Source organism: Elephantulus edwardii, unplaced genomic scaffold (assembly GCF_000299155.1).
Source record: "Elephantulus edwardii isolate Elephantulus edwardi_28Jun2011 unplaced genomic scaffold, EleEdw1.0 scaffold00094, whole genome shotgun sequence".
Taxonomy (NCBI): Eukaryota; Metazoa; Chordata; class Mammalia; order Macroscelidea; family Macroscelididae; genus Elephantulus; species Elephantulus edwardii.
Genome location: NW_006399844.1, coordinates 6057041 through 6069974, shown reverse-complemented (window position 1 = coordinate 6069974; position 12934 = coordinate 6057041). Strand labels below are relative to the sequence as shown.

The following is a 12934-nucleotide window of genomic DNA, read 5'->3' as shown; positions in this document are numbered from 1 at the left end:
CTTATTCATTGCCCAAGTTTCACAGGCATATGAAGCCATAGAAAATGCCATGGCTTCGGTCAGGCACACTTGAATCTTTAAACTGATGCCCTTGCTCCTTAATTAATATTTTTCTCTAATTAACAAAAAAAGATAAAACATATTCAGGTGGTACTTGGGTAATGCAAATGTGGAGAAAGTGTCAAAGAGAATGATGTTTTGGTTCCGGGGCATTCGCTGTCACAATTGAGTTGAAAAATTTTCAACAAGTTATTTTTCTCAATGTATTTTATACTGTAAAGGAAAGGGGTATTGTTATGAAGTATTAGGAAGTGAGAAGTGTTCCTATTCACTCAATGAGCCCAAAACTCTTCAAGGTGTTTTAAGGATTGTCTCAAGAAGAAAAGTGAGGCCAGCTGTGCAGGTTTCGAGTAGCTTTCATTGGTTTTACCCATTGAGCCTCTAATGAAAATTATCATGGCTTCATTGACTAAAAATTAAAAGTCTGAAAATTTTTCTCACAGATTGAAACCATATTTTTGTGTTTTATTTCCATAAATTCTAAGAAACCAAATTTACAATCAGGAATTACAGATTACTGAAGAGCAGTGATATTAGTTTGAAAACTAAGATGCACCTGACTCAGGCCATGGTCTTTTCAATCACTTGCTCTACCTCTGTGAGCTGAACAATGGCTAAGGATGACAGAAAAAGAATTGATGCCTTTGAGGTGTGGTGTTGGAGAGGAGGACTGAATATCTCATGGACTACCAAAAGAACAAGTAGGTATGTCTTGGAGAAAGTGCAACCAGAAAGTTCCTTGGAGGCAAAGATGATAAAACTTCATCTCTCATACTTGGGGCATATTGCCAGGAGAGGCTATTCCTTGGAGAGGGACATTATACTTGGAAAAGTGGAAGGATAGCAAAAGAGAGAATTCCCTCAACTGGATGGATTGACAGAGTGCAGCAATAAGTTCATAAATGTCAGAAATTATGAAGATGGCAAAGATAGGATAGGGTTTAGATCTAACTTGAGCACACCTAACAGAAATAACCAACTAAAAAGGGAATGTAAGAAGTCTTACCTCATTATCAAATGCCACTTAAAGTTCCTTATAATTACTCATTCAATTAAGGTTGTAACATTATTAGATGGTGGGTACTATCATTATTCATGTTTTATAGATGAGAAAGCTGAGGCACTGAGATATTAGGTAATTTGCCAAAGGTTCCATGCCTAAGAAATGACAGAGCTTATATTAAAAGGATCTTCTAATTCCATTGGGTGGCCTCTTGCCTACCATGAACTAATGGTTTCTAATAGAAAGATGCTGACAAAAAATAATCAAGTGACCTCTAGACTTACCTGTGTTGTGTAGTGCTCTGTCATTTTTGGTCCCAATTGTACATTCACACAGTGGAGTACTGCACAGTGCTACATAGTACTATTCAGTGTTGCATAGTACTCCATCATGTGAATGTACCTTAATTTCTCCATCCATTCATTCACTGATAGGCTGTTTCCACTAGGGATCGGATGAAGAATACAAAATTAATGTGCAGACAGTAAACCGTATATTAGAATGGGTGAAGGGAAAAACAAGCAAATTGAATGGATGATCATAATATTGTCTGTCTTGTTACTTAACATTATGGAATGGAAAATGTGTGATTGAGTGGAAAACAAAACAACACAATATCCTTTGTAAACTTTCACACAAATCACAGTTAAAAATTTTGTTGTTTAAAAAACTAACAAGTGAGAGCCCAAAGTTTTAATCATCTTAATTTTTTATGGAAATTTAGAATTTTCAAATGCCTCTTATGACATTTCTAAAAATTGCTAGAACAAAAATGCCACTTGATGCTTAAGATATGTCTGACCCAACTCATAGACTTTTCAATTGCTTAGTATTTAAAATCGAACATTTAAAATTTGGATCATGAAGAAGAAGGAGGAAAACAAGACGTCAGAATAATTAGTGCTTTTGAACTGATGTTGGTGAAGAATAATGAATACACCATGAACTGCCCAAAGAACAAAGAAATCAGTCTTAGAAGAAAACCAACCAGAATATTCCTTTGATGCGAAAATAGTGAGTCTTGCTTACTTTGGCTATATCATCAGGAAAGATCAATCACTAGAAAAAAGATCCATGTTTGATAGACTAGAGAGTAAGTAAAAATGAGGAAAACCCTCAATGAGATGAATTGACACAATAACAGGAATGATAAACTCAAACAGACTAAGGAGTAAGGAGTAGAAGATAACAGAGCGCTTAATTTTATTTGTTATACAAAAAGGTGCCAGGCATTAACTCCACAGAACCTAACGATGTATTTTCCCTCCTGGCCTGTGCTGCTGGGCTGTTGATTCCCGCTCCAGTGAAGTACCTTCTACATATCCCACGTGACAAGGTCCTGTGTAGGATGTCTGGATCAGAAAGGCTTCCAGATGAAGGGAAGAACTATTTGAAAGGAATATACGACTAGGTATTATATGTATGAAAACAGTCTGGAACAAGAGGTGCATTGCAAAATGGACCAAGTGAGTGGGAAGGGGGGAAAATGTGCCAACAGTGAATAAATGAAAACCCAACCTGTCTGTAAACTTTTGTTAAGATCACAATTTAATCATACCAGTCAGATCAGATTTGATGGTACACACACACAAAATAATAAAATAAAATGTTTTTTAAAATTCACAATTTAAAAATAAAATAAAAATGGGGAGGAGGATAAAGGCTGTATTCCTTTCTCAGCCATCTGCCTAAGATGCCAAAAGCAAAGAGCTAATGGAATAAGGTAGTTTTAGTTACTACCGTGGCCAGGAAGCTAGAAGTCATGAAGGTGGTAAATCTTCTGTTTGAAAAAAGGCCAAGATGTTTGACAATGAACAGGTCATTCAACCCAAAAGGCCTTGTCAAATGGCCCGCTACATCCAACTTGTAATAGGAAAGGGCTATCTTCTACAAACAGCTGAAAGTGCCTCCCCTTGCCGCAACCCCCCCCCCCCACCAGCTCTCTGACAGGCAGCTACTCAGCGGTTGAAGTTGAGCCACATGACAAAGCAGGAAAAGCAGCTGTGACTGTTAGACTAGGCTGAGAAGGGGCCTGCTGGCAAAAAGAACAACTCCAGAGACATCCTAGTCTTCATAAAGGGGGTTTGGGGATGGGGGTGGGGTGTCAGTCACCACATTGATACAAGCCAAGAAATCACCAGTTGGTGGTTGTCACACATGACATGGACCTCATTGAGTTGGTCATCTTCCTGCTGGTTTTGTGTCAGAAAACAGGGGTTCCTCACTGTTTCATCAAAAGGAAGGCCAAACTGGGATGCCTGGTCCACAAGAAAACATACATCATGGTTGCCTTTATATAGCTGGACCTGGAAGAAAAAAGAGCTCTGATTAACTGGTGGAAGTCAGCAGGCCAGTTACAATGACAGATATGATCAGATCTGCCTACAGAGGAGGAAACATCCTGGGTACCAAGTCTGTGGCTCTTATTGTCACTCAGGACAAAGCCAAAGATCTCACCACCAAACTAAGCTAATGCACATTGCTGGATATAAATAAGATAAAACCTATCCTTCATTTAGTGTTCAGTTTGGCATTATGAGTGCAGTGAACACATGTTTGTGAGGTTGTGGCAAGTGTGTTCAGACCTACGGGCCTTTCTCTTGCAAGGGCAGGAGCTGGGTGAAACTGAATTTTAGCCAATCACTGTGTACTCTGTAATGTGAGTGCCAAGTTTGGAAAAGCTCTGACAACCTAAAGGCACGTAGTTTGAAACCATCAGCTGCATTGAGGGAGAAGGATGAGCAATCTCTTCCTGTATGATTTACAGCTTCTGAAAACCCACAGAAAGTTGATTTTAGTAGTACCCGCTCAACAACACATAATAACAACAACAGAACTTGAAAACTCTGAGCCAAGTCAGGAGTTTATTTGTATCCCCTACAGGATCTGGCTGAATATCAGCATTGCTTGGCTTTATTCCCTTTTCTGCTTCTCTCATTTTTTGGCTAATTCTCCTAGAAGCGCTTCCATAGTAAGTCACTTGCACACAAATCCTTGTCTTGAGCTCTAGTTCTGGGAAACTCCAGTTAGAGGATGTAGAGAAAGGATTTTTTAAAAGTACCATTTTGAAGGTTAAGATGAATGGTTACCCCTGGTTTCTTCTAATGGCATACAATAGAGCTAGGCCAGTTCCTCCTAGTATCCTGAAGGAGATATGAAAGCTGAGCATAATCTTTGGATCGGTCCCTGAACTGAGATGATCCTAGACTCAGGAGACAAGCAGAAAGCTCTATAAGTGGAGAACAATTGGAAACAGCAAGAAATAGCAACAGAGAAACAGTGTCAACAGAGTTAAGTGTCTGATGCGAAGTAGCACAGGGGGCTTCTCAACTCATGGAGCAAGGCATATACAATGGAGAGCTGACTCCGTATAACCCGGCTATTCCACTGCTTGGAATATACCCTGAGAGAATGAAGACTGAGGCACCAATGAAGACTTGTACACCAATGTTATTCACCTTCACAAGAATATGGAAACAACCAAATGTCCAACCACAATTGATTAGATTGGAAAATTATGGTACATGTATACAATGGAATACTATGCAGAATGCAGGAGCAATAATTTTGTAAATTACTACCTAACTTGGGAGGGACTGGAGAGCATTATGCTAAGTGAATTAACTCAGTCCTCTAAGGACAAATACTGCATAAGACTGTTATTGTAGAATGAATATAAGGATCCAAGGCAGGTGGGAAGGAGCAGAAGGGTGAGGAGGTGCAGGGGGGCGATGTTAATCATTGGTTCACACAATTTGATGGGTGGAGTGTGGCAGGGGGTGGTGGTGAAGGAAATGGGAAAGATCCAGTGTGAAAAAACAATGTATACAAACTTCGTAAACAAACCAGTATAAAAGAAAAATTTAAAAGAAAATAATAAGATAACTGAACATGCTCAGCTAGGAGGCATGCCTACAGACTAAAGTGCCTCTAGGCACTTGACAATAGAACTAACTGTACTTGCTGCTGACCCACAGAGCTAAAGGGTTAAATGTCTTCAGGCTGAGACATACTGGTGGAGTGTCATGAGGCCAGGCACTTCTTGGTGGAGCTAAAGAGCTTTGTAACATTTCTCTGGACAGGCTAGGGGCTATGCTGTGGGGTCCCAGAGGTCTGAGGGGCCACGAAACTGAGAAGCTGAGGGCTAGAAAAGTCTTGCCTTTTGGCACTGGTAAGGGAAGAGGCTATGCTAATTACAAAAAAAAAAAAAACAACAAAAAAAACCCAACAAAAGCCCCAACTGTATTCTAAATCCTCTTTCATCCTGAAATGTAACCTATATTTCCCTAGAAAACCCTAAAACTGTGAATGTGGTCTGTGAATTGTGGCAACGAATTGTGAACTCAGCAGAACATAAAGTGCTGTGAGAAGGAAAATTGGTGTCTGAACTGGTTAAAATGTTGGTGAGTGGAGGTATGTCTAACCTCTGAAATCAGCCTTGGGCTATGGATCTTGATTTCCCTTTTCCCCCTGTGAAGTTAAAGGAGAACAGATGCCCCTGTCATGCCATTTTGATAGGTGGTGTCAGAAGTGAGATTCAACATTGGATTATCCAAGAAGCAAGATAAACTAGGCTTACTTGTATATTTACTAATCTGTCTTGAGCAATTTAACACACACTAATATACACCCTTGCATACCCATAAATATAAGCAAACACATATAGACATACATGCAAATATACATATATGCATGTGTATAAACACATACACACAAACACATGTACACATCCAAACAACATTATAGGTAGGGTACAGTCTTCTACTTGTCTGTATAGCTAAGGATTTATCTGAAAAATGTTCTGATTTTTTTTTTGGTGAGAAAAATTCGTATTTAGAATTAGCTAGCTGGACTCAGTTTAGATGATCCCAATCTTGTTGGTAACATCCAAAGCATCATAGTCAGGTGCAAGTCGAACATAGGCCTTCTTCTCTCCATCAGGCCTAATCAAAGTGTTGACCTTAGTAGCCACATCAATGTCACAAAGCTTCTTTACAGCTTGTTTAATTTGGTGCTTGTTGGCATTGACTCCACAATGAACATAAGTGTGTTGTTATCGTCTATCTTCTTCATGGCTGACTTAGTGGTCAGGGGAAATTTGATGATGGCATAGTGGTCAAGCTTGTTTATCCTGGGGGCGCTCCTCCGGGGGTATTTGGGCTGCCTTCAGAGTCTCAGCGTCTTAGGCCGCCAGAGGGTGGGTGACGTGCGGATCTTCTTTTTTTGTAGCTGTGGATGCCCTTCAGGACTGCCTTCTTGGCCTTTAATGCCTTTGCTTTGGCTTCAGTTTTGGGAGGGGCAGGGGCTTCCTTCTTTGCTTTCGGCGTCATCTTCATAGAAAGGCTCTGATATTTTTTTTAAGTGGATTTTTAAAAATAATTTTTTAATTGTGATTATAATGAACGTTTACAGAAAACTTGGATTTCCATTCATTCATTCATTGTTGCACATTTTCCTTCCTATTCCCCCACCCCACTTGCTTTTCTCTTTTAAAAAATCATTCATTGTTGCACAATTTACAATGGATTTTTTTTTAACTTATATGACTTCCTAGCAAGGTATGAAGGACTCTGAAGGCTGTCAACAGTGTCAAGTGTGGAACTAAACCAAATGACATCATTTTGAATATATGAAAAAACCAAAAGGCACTGAAAGGAAAAAGAGGCATTTGTCTTTGTGCGACTTTTAATCACTACCAATTTTTTAAGTGGTCCTTCAAAGTTTTCTGAAGTCTAAGGGGGGAAAAAGATTTATAATTAGATGTTTATTGGTTGTTGTTGCTGTTGATTGCCGTTGAGTCGAGTACAACTAATAGCAACCCTATGAACAAAAAGCCTGAAGCCCCTCTACAACTATCAACATTTATCAAAGTTCATAGAGTTTCCAGAGGCAAGCTGCTTAGGAAGTAGACGCCACTCCTGCTTCAAAAAAATGTTGATTATAACTTATGTATTAGAGTAATAGTTGTTGTTGCTGCTGTTGTATGTCATTAAATTGAAAATGATTTATAGCTAATCTTCAAGAGGGTTTTCAAAGACTATAAATCACATAGGAAGAGATTGTTCATTTTTTCTCCTCCAGAGCAGTTGGTGGATTTGAAGAGCCTGCCTTTGTGTTGGCAGCGCAACTCCTTACCACTAAGCCACCAAAGCTCTCTAAATTAGGATTAGGTCAGATTTATTACACAGTAGATTTTTAATAGAGCTATATGCATACTATGTTGTGTCCACATATTTTTAATGCCTTAGAGCCTGTATGCAGAGCAGATTATACGAGAGGCTGGGCTCTATGAGGAGAAGTGTGGCGTCAGGATTGGTGGAAGATCTATTAACAATCTGCGTTATGCAGATGACACAACCCTGCTTGCTGAAACTGAGGAGGACCTCATGCACTTGCTGCAGAGGGTCAAGGACTGCAGCTTTCAGTATGGACTGAGGCTCAATGTCAAGAAGACAAAGATTCTCACCACTGGACCAATTGATAGCATCAGGATGGATGGCTAAGAGATTGAGATTGTTCACAGCTTCAGTTTGCTCGGCTCCACAGTCAACACTCTTGGCACCAGCATCCAGGAAATCAAAAAACGTATCGCAATGGGAAAGTCTGCTGTTAGGGCCCTCTCTAAAGTACTCAAGAGCAACAGTGTCTCTCCGGAGACTAAGATGCTCCTGATACAGGTCGTGGTCTTTGCAATCACTTGTTATGCATCAGAGAGTTGGACAATGACTAGGGACGATAGAAGGAGAATTGATGCCTTTGACCTGTGATGCTGGAGAAGAGTATTGAACGTACCCTGGACTGCCAAGAAAACAAACAGATTCATCCTAGAGAGGGTTCAATCAGGCTACTCCTTGGAGGCAAGGATTTTGGGGCTTCGTCTGACATACTTTGGACATGTTGTAAGGAGAGACAGGTCCTTGGAGAGGGACATCATGCTGGATAGGGTGGAAGGACAGCGCAGGAAGGGAAGACCCTCTATGAGATGGATTGATTCAGTGACTGGGGTAATCGGGATGGATGTGTCAGAGGCAATGCGATTGGCACAGCATAGAGCAGGGTTTAGGGCTGTTGTATATAGGGTCACTATGAATCGCAAACGACGGCACATAACAACAACAACAACAACAAGAGCATAAATGTTGATAGTGATAAAAAAGCTTCAGGTCTTTTGTTCATATGGTTGCTATGAGTCATGCTCGACTTGACAGCAGTCAACAACAATGATGACAGAGCACCTAGAGTGTATTTTTATGTTATGGAGCTGAATTTTACATTTTAAAAGTTATAGAAGTACATCGTTACTATATCTCTTCTGGCATGCCAATGGTCAAGTCAAGATTTTATTAGTTTCATAGTCATGAATCAAGAAAATAACTTAAAAAAAACAACAAAAACCCTTCCAATTATTATAATATTTCTATGAGAAAATATTATCCTACTTTTTGGCATTTTGACAAGATCATTAATTGTACAGGCTTTAGAATAAGGGAGTGGGGGTTGAAATCTAGGTTCTAAGTTATTGCTGCTGCTTTCCCATCTCTCATTCTTTTGACATAGAAATAATAATAATTCATTCACCGGGTTGTTGCAACACTACCTCTTCTGCTTAGTGATCAGCAGCACAAACTACATGGGATGATGATATTGATGGAGAAGTCCTCAATTCCCAATTTCTCATCTCATTTATTAACCCTTTCCCATCTAGATGACTCACAACTTTCCTCTTCAACTTTTTGTTGTTTTTGTTGGGGAGTTCTTCATTTCCCATTTTTTCTTTTCTTTTTTTACCCTTTTCCCTTTTGGTTGCTTCCCACTTTTCTTTTTCACTTTTTGATGATATTGATGGAGAAGTCCTCAATTCCCAATTTCTCATCTCATTTATTAACCCTTTCCCATCTAGATGACTCACAACTTTCCTCTTCAACTTGTTGCATTTTGAGTTGGGGGTGGGGAAAGAATTTTAAATAATAAGATAAAAATTTACTTAACAGGTTAATGATATGAAGCTTCATGCACTATGGATTTAGAATGTCCATATAAGTGAAACACATGAGTAAAATAAGAGAGGTAAAATAAGCATTGAAATTCACTAGGGTTCAACCAAGAACATTTAATTGACCTCAAGAGGAAGCTACACATAGGTCAAGAAGCTATTATTTTTCAAGTGGAACAAGGGAACACTACATGGTTTAAAAATCAGGAAGGGTGTGTGTCAGGAAGGTCTCCATACCTATTCAATCTGTATGCTGAGCAAATAATTCTTGAAGCTGTACTCTACGAAAAGTAATGTGGCATCAGGATCAGAGGAAGACTCATCAACAACCTGGCTTGCTGAAAGTGAGGAGGACTAGAAATGCTTGCTGCAGAAGATCAAGGACTACAGCCTTCAGTATGATTACATCTCAACATGAAGAAAGCAAAGATTCTTACCACGGGACCAACAGTCAACATTATGATCGATGAAGAAAGAATTGAAGCTGTCAATGATTTCATTAGATCAACAACCAACAACTTTGCTACCAGCAATCAGGAAATCAGGAGACATATTGCATTGGGCAAGCTTGCTGTCAGGGACAGCTCCAAAATGCTGAAGAGCAATGATGGCAGTTTGAAGACTAAGGTACACTTGATTCAGGCCATGGTTTTCTCAATCACCTGCTACACGTCAGAGAGTTGAACAAGCAATAAGAATGACAGAAGAATGTTTGATGCCTTTGAGTTGTGGTGCTGGAGAAGAGTAATGAATAGCCCATTGACTGCCAAAATAACAAACAGAAAAGTGGAGGGGGGGAGGAAGAACAAACAGATATGTCTTGGGAAAAGGGCAGCCAGAGAGCTCCCTGGAGGCAAAGATGGAGAATCTTCATCTTTCATACTTTGGACATATAATTAGGCAAGTCTATTCCTCCGAAAAGTACATCATACTTGGAAAAATGAAGGATCAGAGAAGGAGAGGAAGACTCCAGTGAGACAGATTGATACAGTGACTTTAGCAATGGGCTCTAGTATGTCAGAGATGATGAGGATGGCACAGTATTGGGCAGTGTTCAGGTCAGCTGCTCATAGGGTCACTATTAGTCATACTTGACTCAATGGCACCCAGCAACAGTAGGATGTATTTACTGCTGTACTGGAGAAGTACACAGCTGGAACTTTTTAAATTATCATTGCTCTAAAATAGTTGCAGCTCAATTCTAAAATATAACTTTTGCTTAGAGAATTCTACTTTGTTTAGAAATACACATACTGCTAAGGTCTTCATAAGTATTATAGAAATTAAATCTCTCTTCCACCGGAGGCCTACACGCCGCCGTTGCTGCCGCCGCCATGTCTCTAGTGATCCCAGAGAAGTTCCAGCACATTTTGCGAGTATTCAACACTAACATCGATGGGCGGCGGAAAATAGCCTTTGCCATCACTGCCATTAAGGGTGTAGGGCGAAGATATGCTCATGTGGTGTTGAGGAAAGCAGACATTGACCTCACCAAGAGGGCAGGAGAGCTTACTGAAGAGGAGGTGGAGCGTGTGATCACCATTATGCAGAATCCACGCCAGTACAAGATTCCAGACTGGTTCTTGAACAGACAAAAAGATGTGAAGGATGGGAAATACAGTCAGGTTTTGGCCAATGGTCTGGACAACAAGATCCGTGAAGACCTGGAGCGACTGAAGAAGATCTGTACCCACAGAGGGCTACGCCACTTTTGGGACCTTCGAGTTCGAGGCCAGCACACCAAGACCACTGGCCGTCGGGGCCGTACTGTGGGTGTGTCCACGAAGAAATAAATCTGTAGGCTTCATCTGTTAATAAATAGTTTATACATTAAAAAAAAAAAGAAATTAAATCTTGAAGCCTACAGCTGTGAGGCAGGTACTATACCAACCTTATTTTACAGGTGAACATAGGCTCAAAGAGGTTAATTGATCTAATAAAGCCAAAGTTGGGTCCAAGGGATTATATTTTAATCCCTTGTTACTGTATTTTGGAGGAACATTCTTCTAAGTCATACAGCACTCTTCCGTCAACTTGCTGTGCTGAGGTAAATCTGGATTTGCTGTGAAGCTGAACCTCGTGCCACTGGGGTCTCAAATACCATAATGGTTGCCCATGGTGGACCGTGTTTGGTGGAGCTGCCAGTGTAAGACAGGTTTGGAAGCAGGAGTGGCATCCAGTTCCTAAACCACATGCCTATGAACTCAATGAACTTGGAGAAAGAATAGTTATAGAAAGGCTTCAGGTCTTTTGTTCACAGGAACACTAAGAGTCTCGTGTGACTTGATGGCAATCAACAATAACAAACAAGGTCATACAGCTGGCAAGTGGTTGAAATCTACTTAAAATTTAGGTATAAACTGAGTCCAAACCACATAAATTTGCTATTAAGTCAGTTCCAACACATTACAAACTTATAGTTTGCAATATAGTTAAATTGCCGCATTGAGTTTTCAAAACTAATTTTTTAGGAAACAGTCTTTTCTCCTGTGATGTGGTGGTTTCACACTGCTGACTTTTTGGTTAACAGCTGAGTGATTAACCATTAAACTACTAGAGATCCTTAAATATTTCTATTCTGTTTTTAAAGTACTATCTAAACCAAACAGTAGTCTGGAGCCTAACTCTGTTTAATAACATATTATCTCTTTAAGTTAAAGCTAGAAGAATATAGACAAGTCAATCATCTGTAGTCAGTTGTGTTGCTGACCCGAAAGTGACTCCTCTTGGGTGGTTTAAAGGCACCAGCAATTTTTCAGGAGAAAATGGACAGACTCCTCTTATGTGAGTTACAGCCTCAAAAACACACTGGTCAGTTGTCAGTCTATTCTGACAGATTGGGGTTTTTGCAGGTACTTCTGCCAGTGTAGACGTTTGTTATATTTTTGGCTATGTAGCACCTAAATCCCCTTTATTTTTTTCTGAAAACTTGATTTTTGGAAGTCTTAATGAAACGAAGTCTTGCCTTGAGTTGTGTGCCCCCTAAAATATGTACTAGGATCCTAACTTCTCTACCTGTGAATGTAACCCTATTCGAAAAATCAGGGCTTCTTTGTTAGATTAAGGAGACAATATTGGTGTAAAACTCACTGCTATCAAGTTGTTCTCAACTCATAGCAACCCTCCATTGGGTTTCTGAATGAACTCCATCTAGAATCACCAAGTAACCTTTTCATTTTAATTTTCTGTTCTGCAAGGAGACTTCCTTGGAATAATGGTAGGCTTAGGGGTGTTCAGTCTCAGTGTCTTCCTTTAGTTGATTGGAAGACTCCTTGTGGTAGACTCAGAAATCAGGCAGAGTATGACAGTAAAGTCAAAACCCCACCCTGAGCAAATAAAAAAAGAACACGCAAAACATAAAGAAAGAAAAATACAGATTCAACAGACAAAAGGAAGTAAAAAATGAAGAAGATCAATGCCACATGATGATCTCCAAAGAACCAAGGAACCGGAGGACAAGGATTTTTCTCCAGAGTCAAAAGGGTCAAAGACTTCCCCCATTGTTGTTGGTGAGCTGAGTTTAGACTTCTAGCCTCCTAACCTGAGAGACAGAAATTTCTGTTCTTTGAAGCCACTTATTTATGATATTTCTGCAAAAAAAAAAAGCACTAAGAAACAAAGGCACTGAGGAAGTGGGGGGAAAGGGACCGTCTTTCCTGGTCTCTTGGCTCAGCTGATGGGATGCTCCACTCTGGAAAGATGACTCTGGAGGAAGTGATGGTGCTTGGACACAGAAACCCTTCCAGGGCATTCACAGCAGTGACTGTGGAGAGGACTAGCCAGTGACTGATATCATAACCATCTCACACTGTGCAGACATAAGCAACTCACTTAACTGACACATAAGGACTACTGCAAAGGAATTTGACATTTAATAG

General features: G+C 40.0%; 1 protein-coding gene and 1 pseudogene across 1 annotated transcript in view; one reads left to right on the top strand and one right to left on the bottom strand.

The window, feature by feature from the left end:
- LOC102849503 (zinc finger protein 106-like) overlaps positions 1-10392 on the bottom strand; it is a 43668-nt gene extending 33276 nt beyond the window's left edge. Inside the window, exon 1 of the mRNA XM_006891070.1 lies at positions 10311-10392. Coding sequence (XP_006891132.1) covers positions 10311-10392 — 82 coding nt within the window. The remainder of the gene's footprint in view (positions 1-10310) is intronic.
- Positions 10391-10849, top strand: LOC102851980 (annotated as a pseudogene).
- The last annotated feature ends 2085 nt before the right edge of the window (positions 10850-12934 follow it).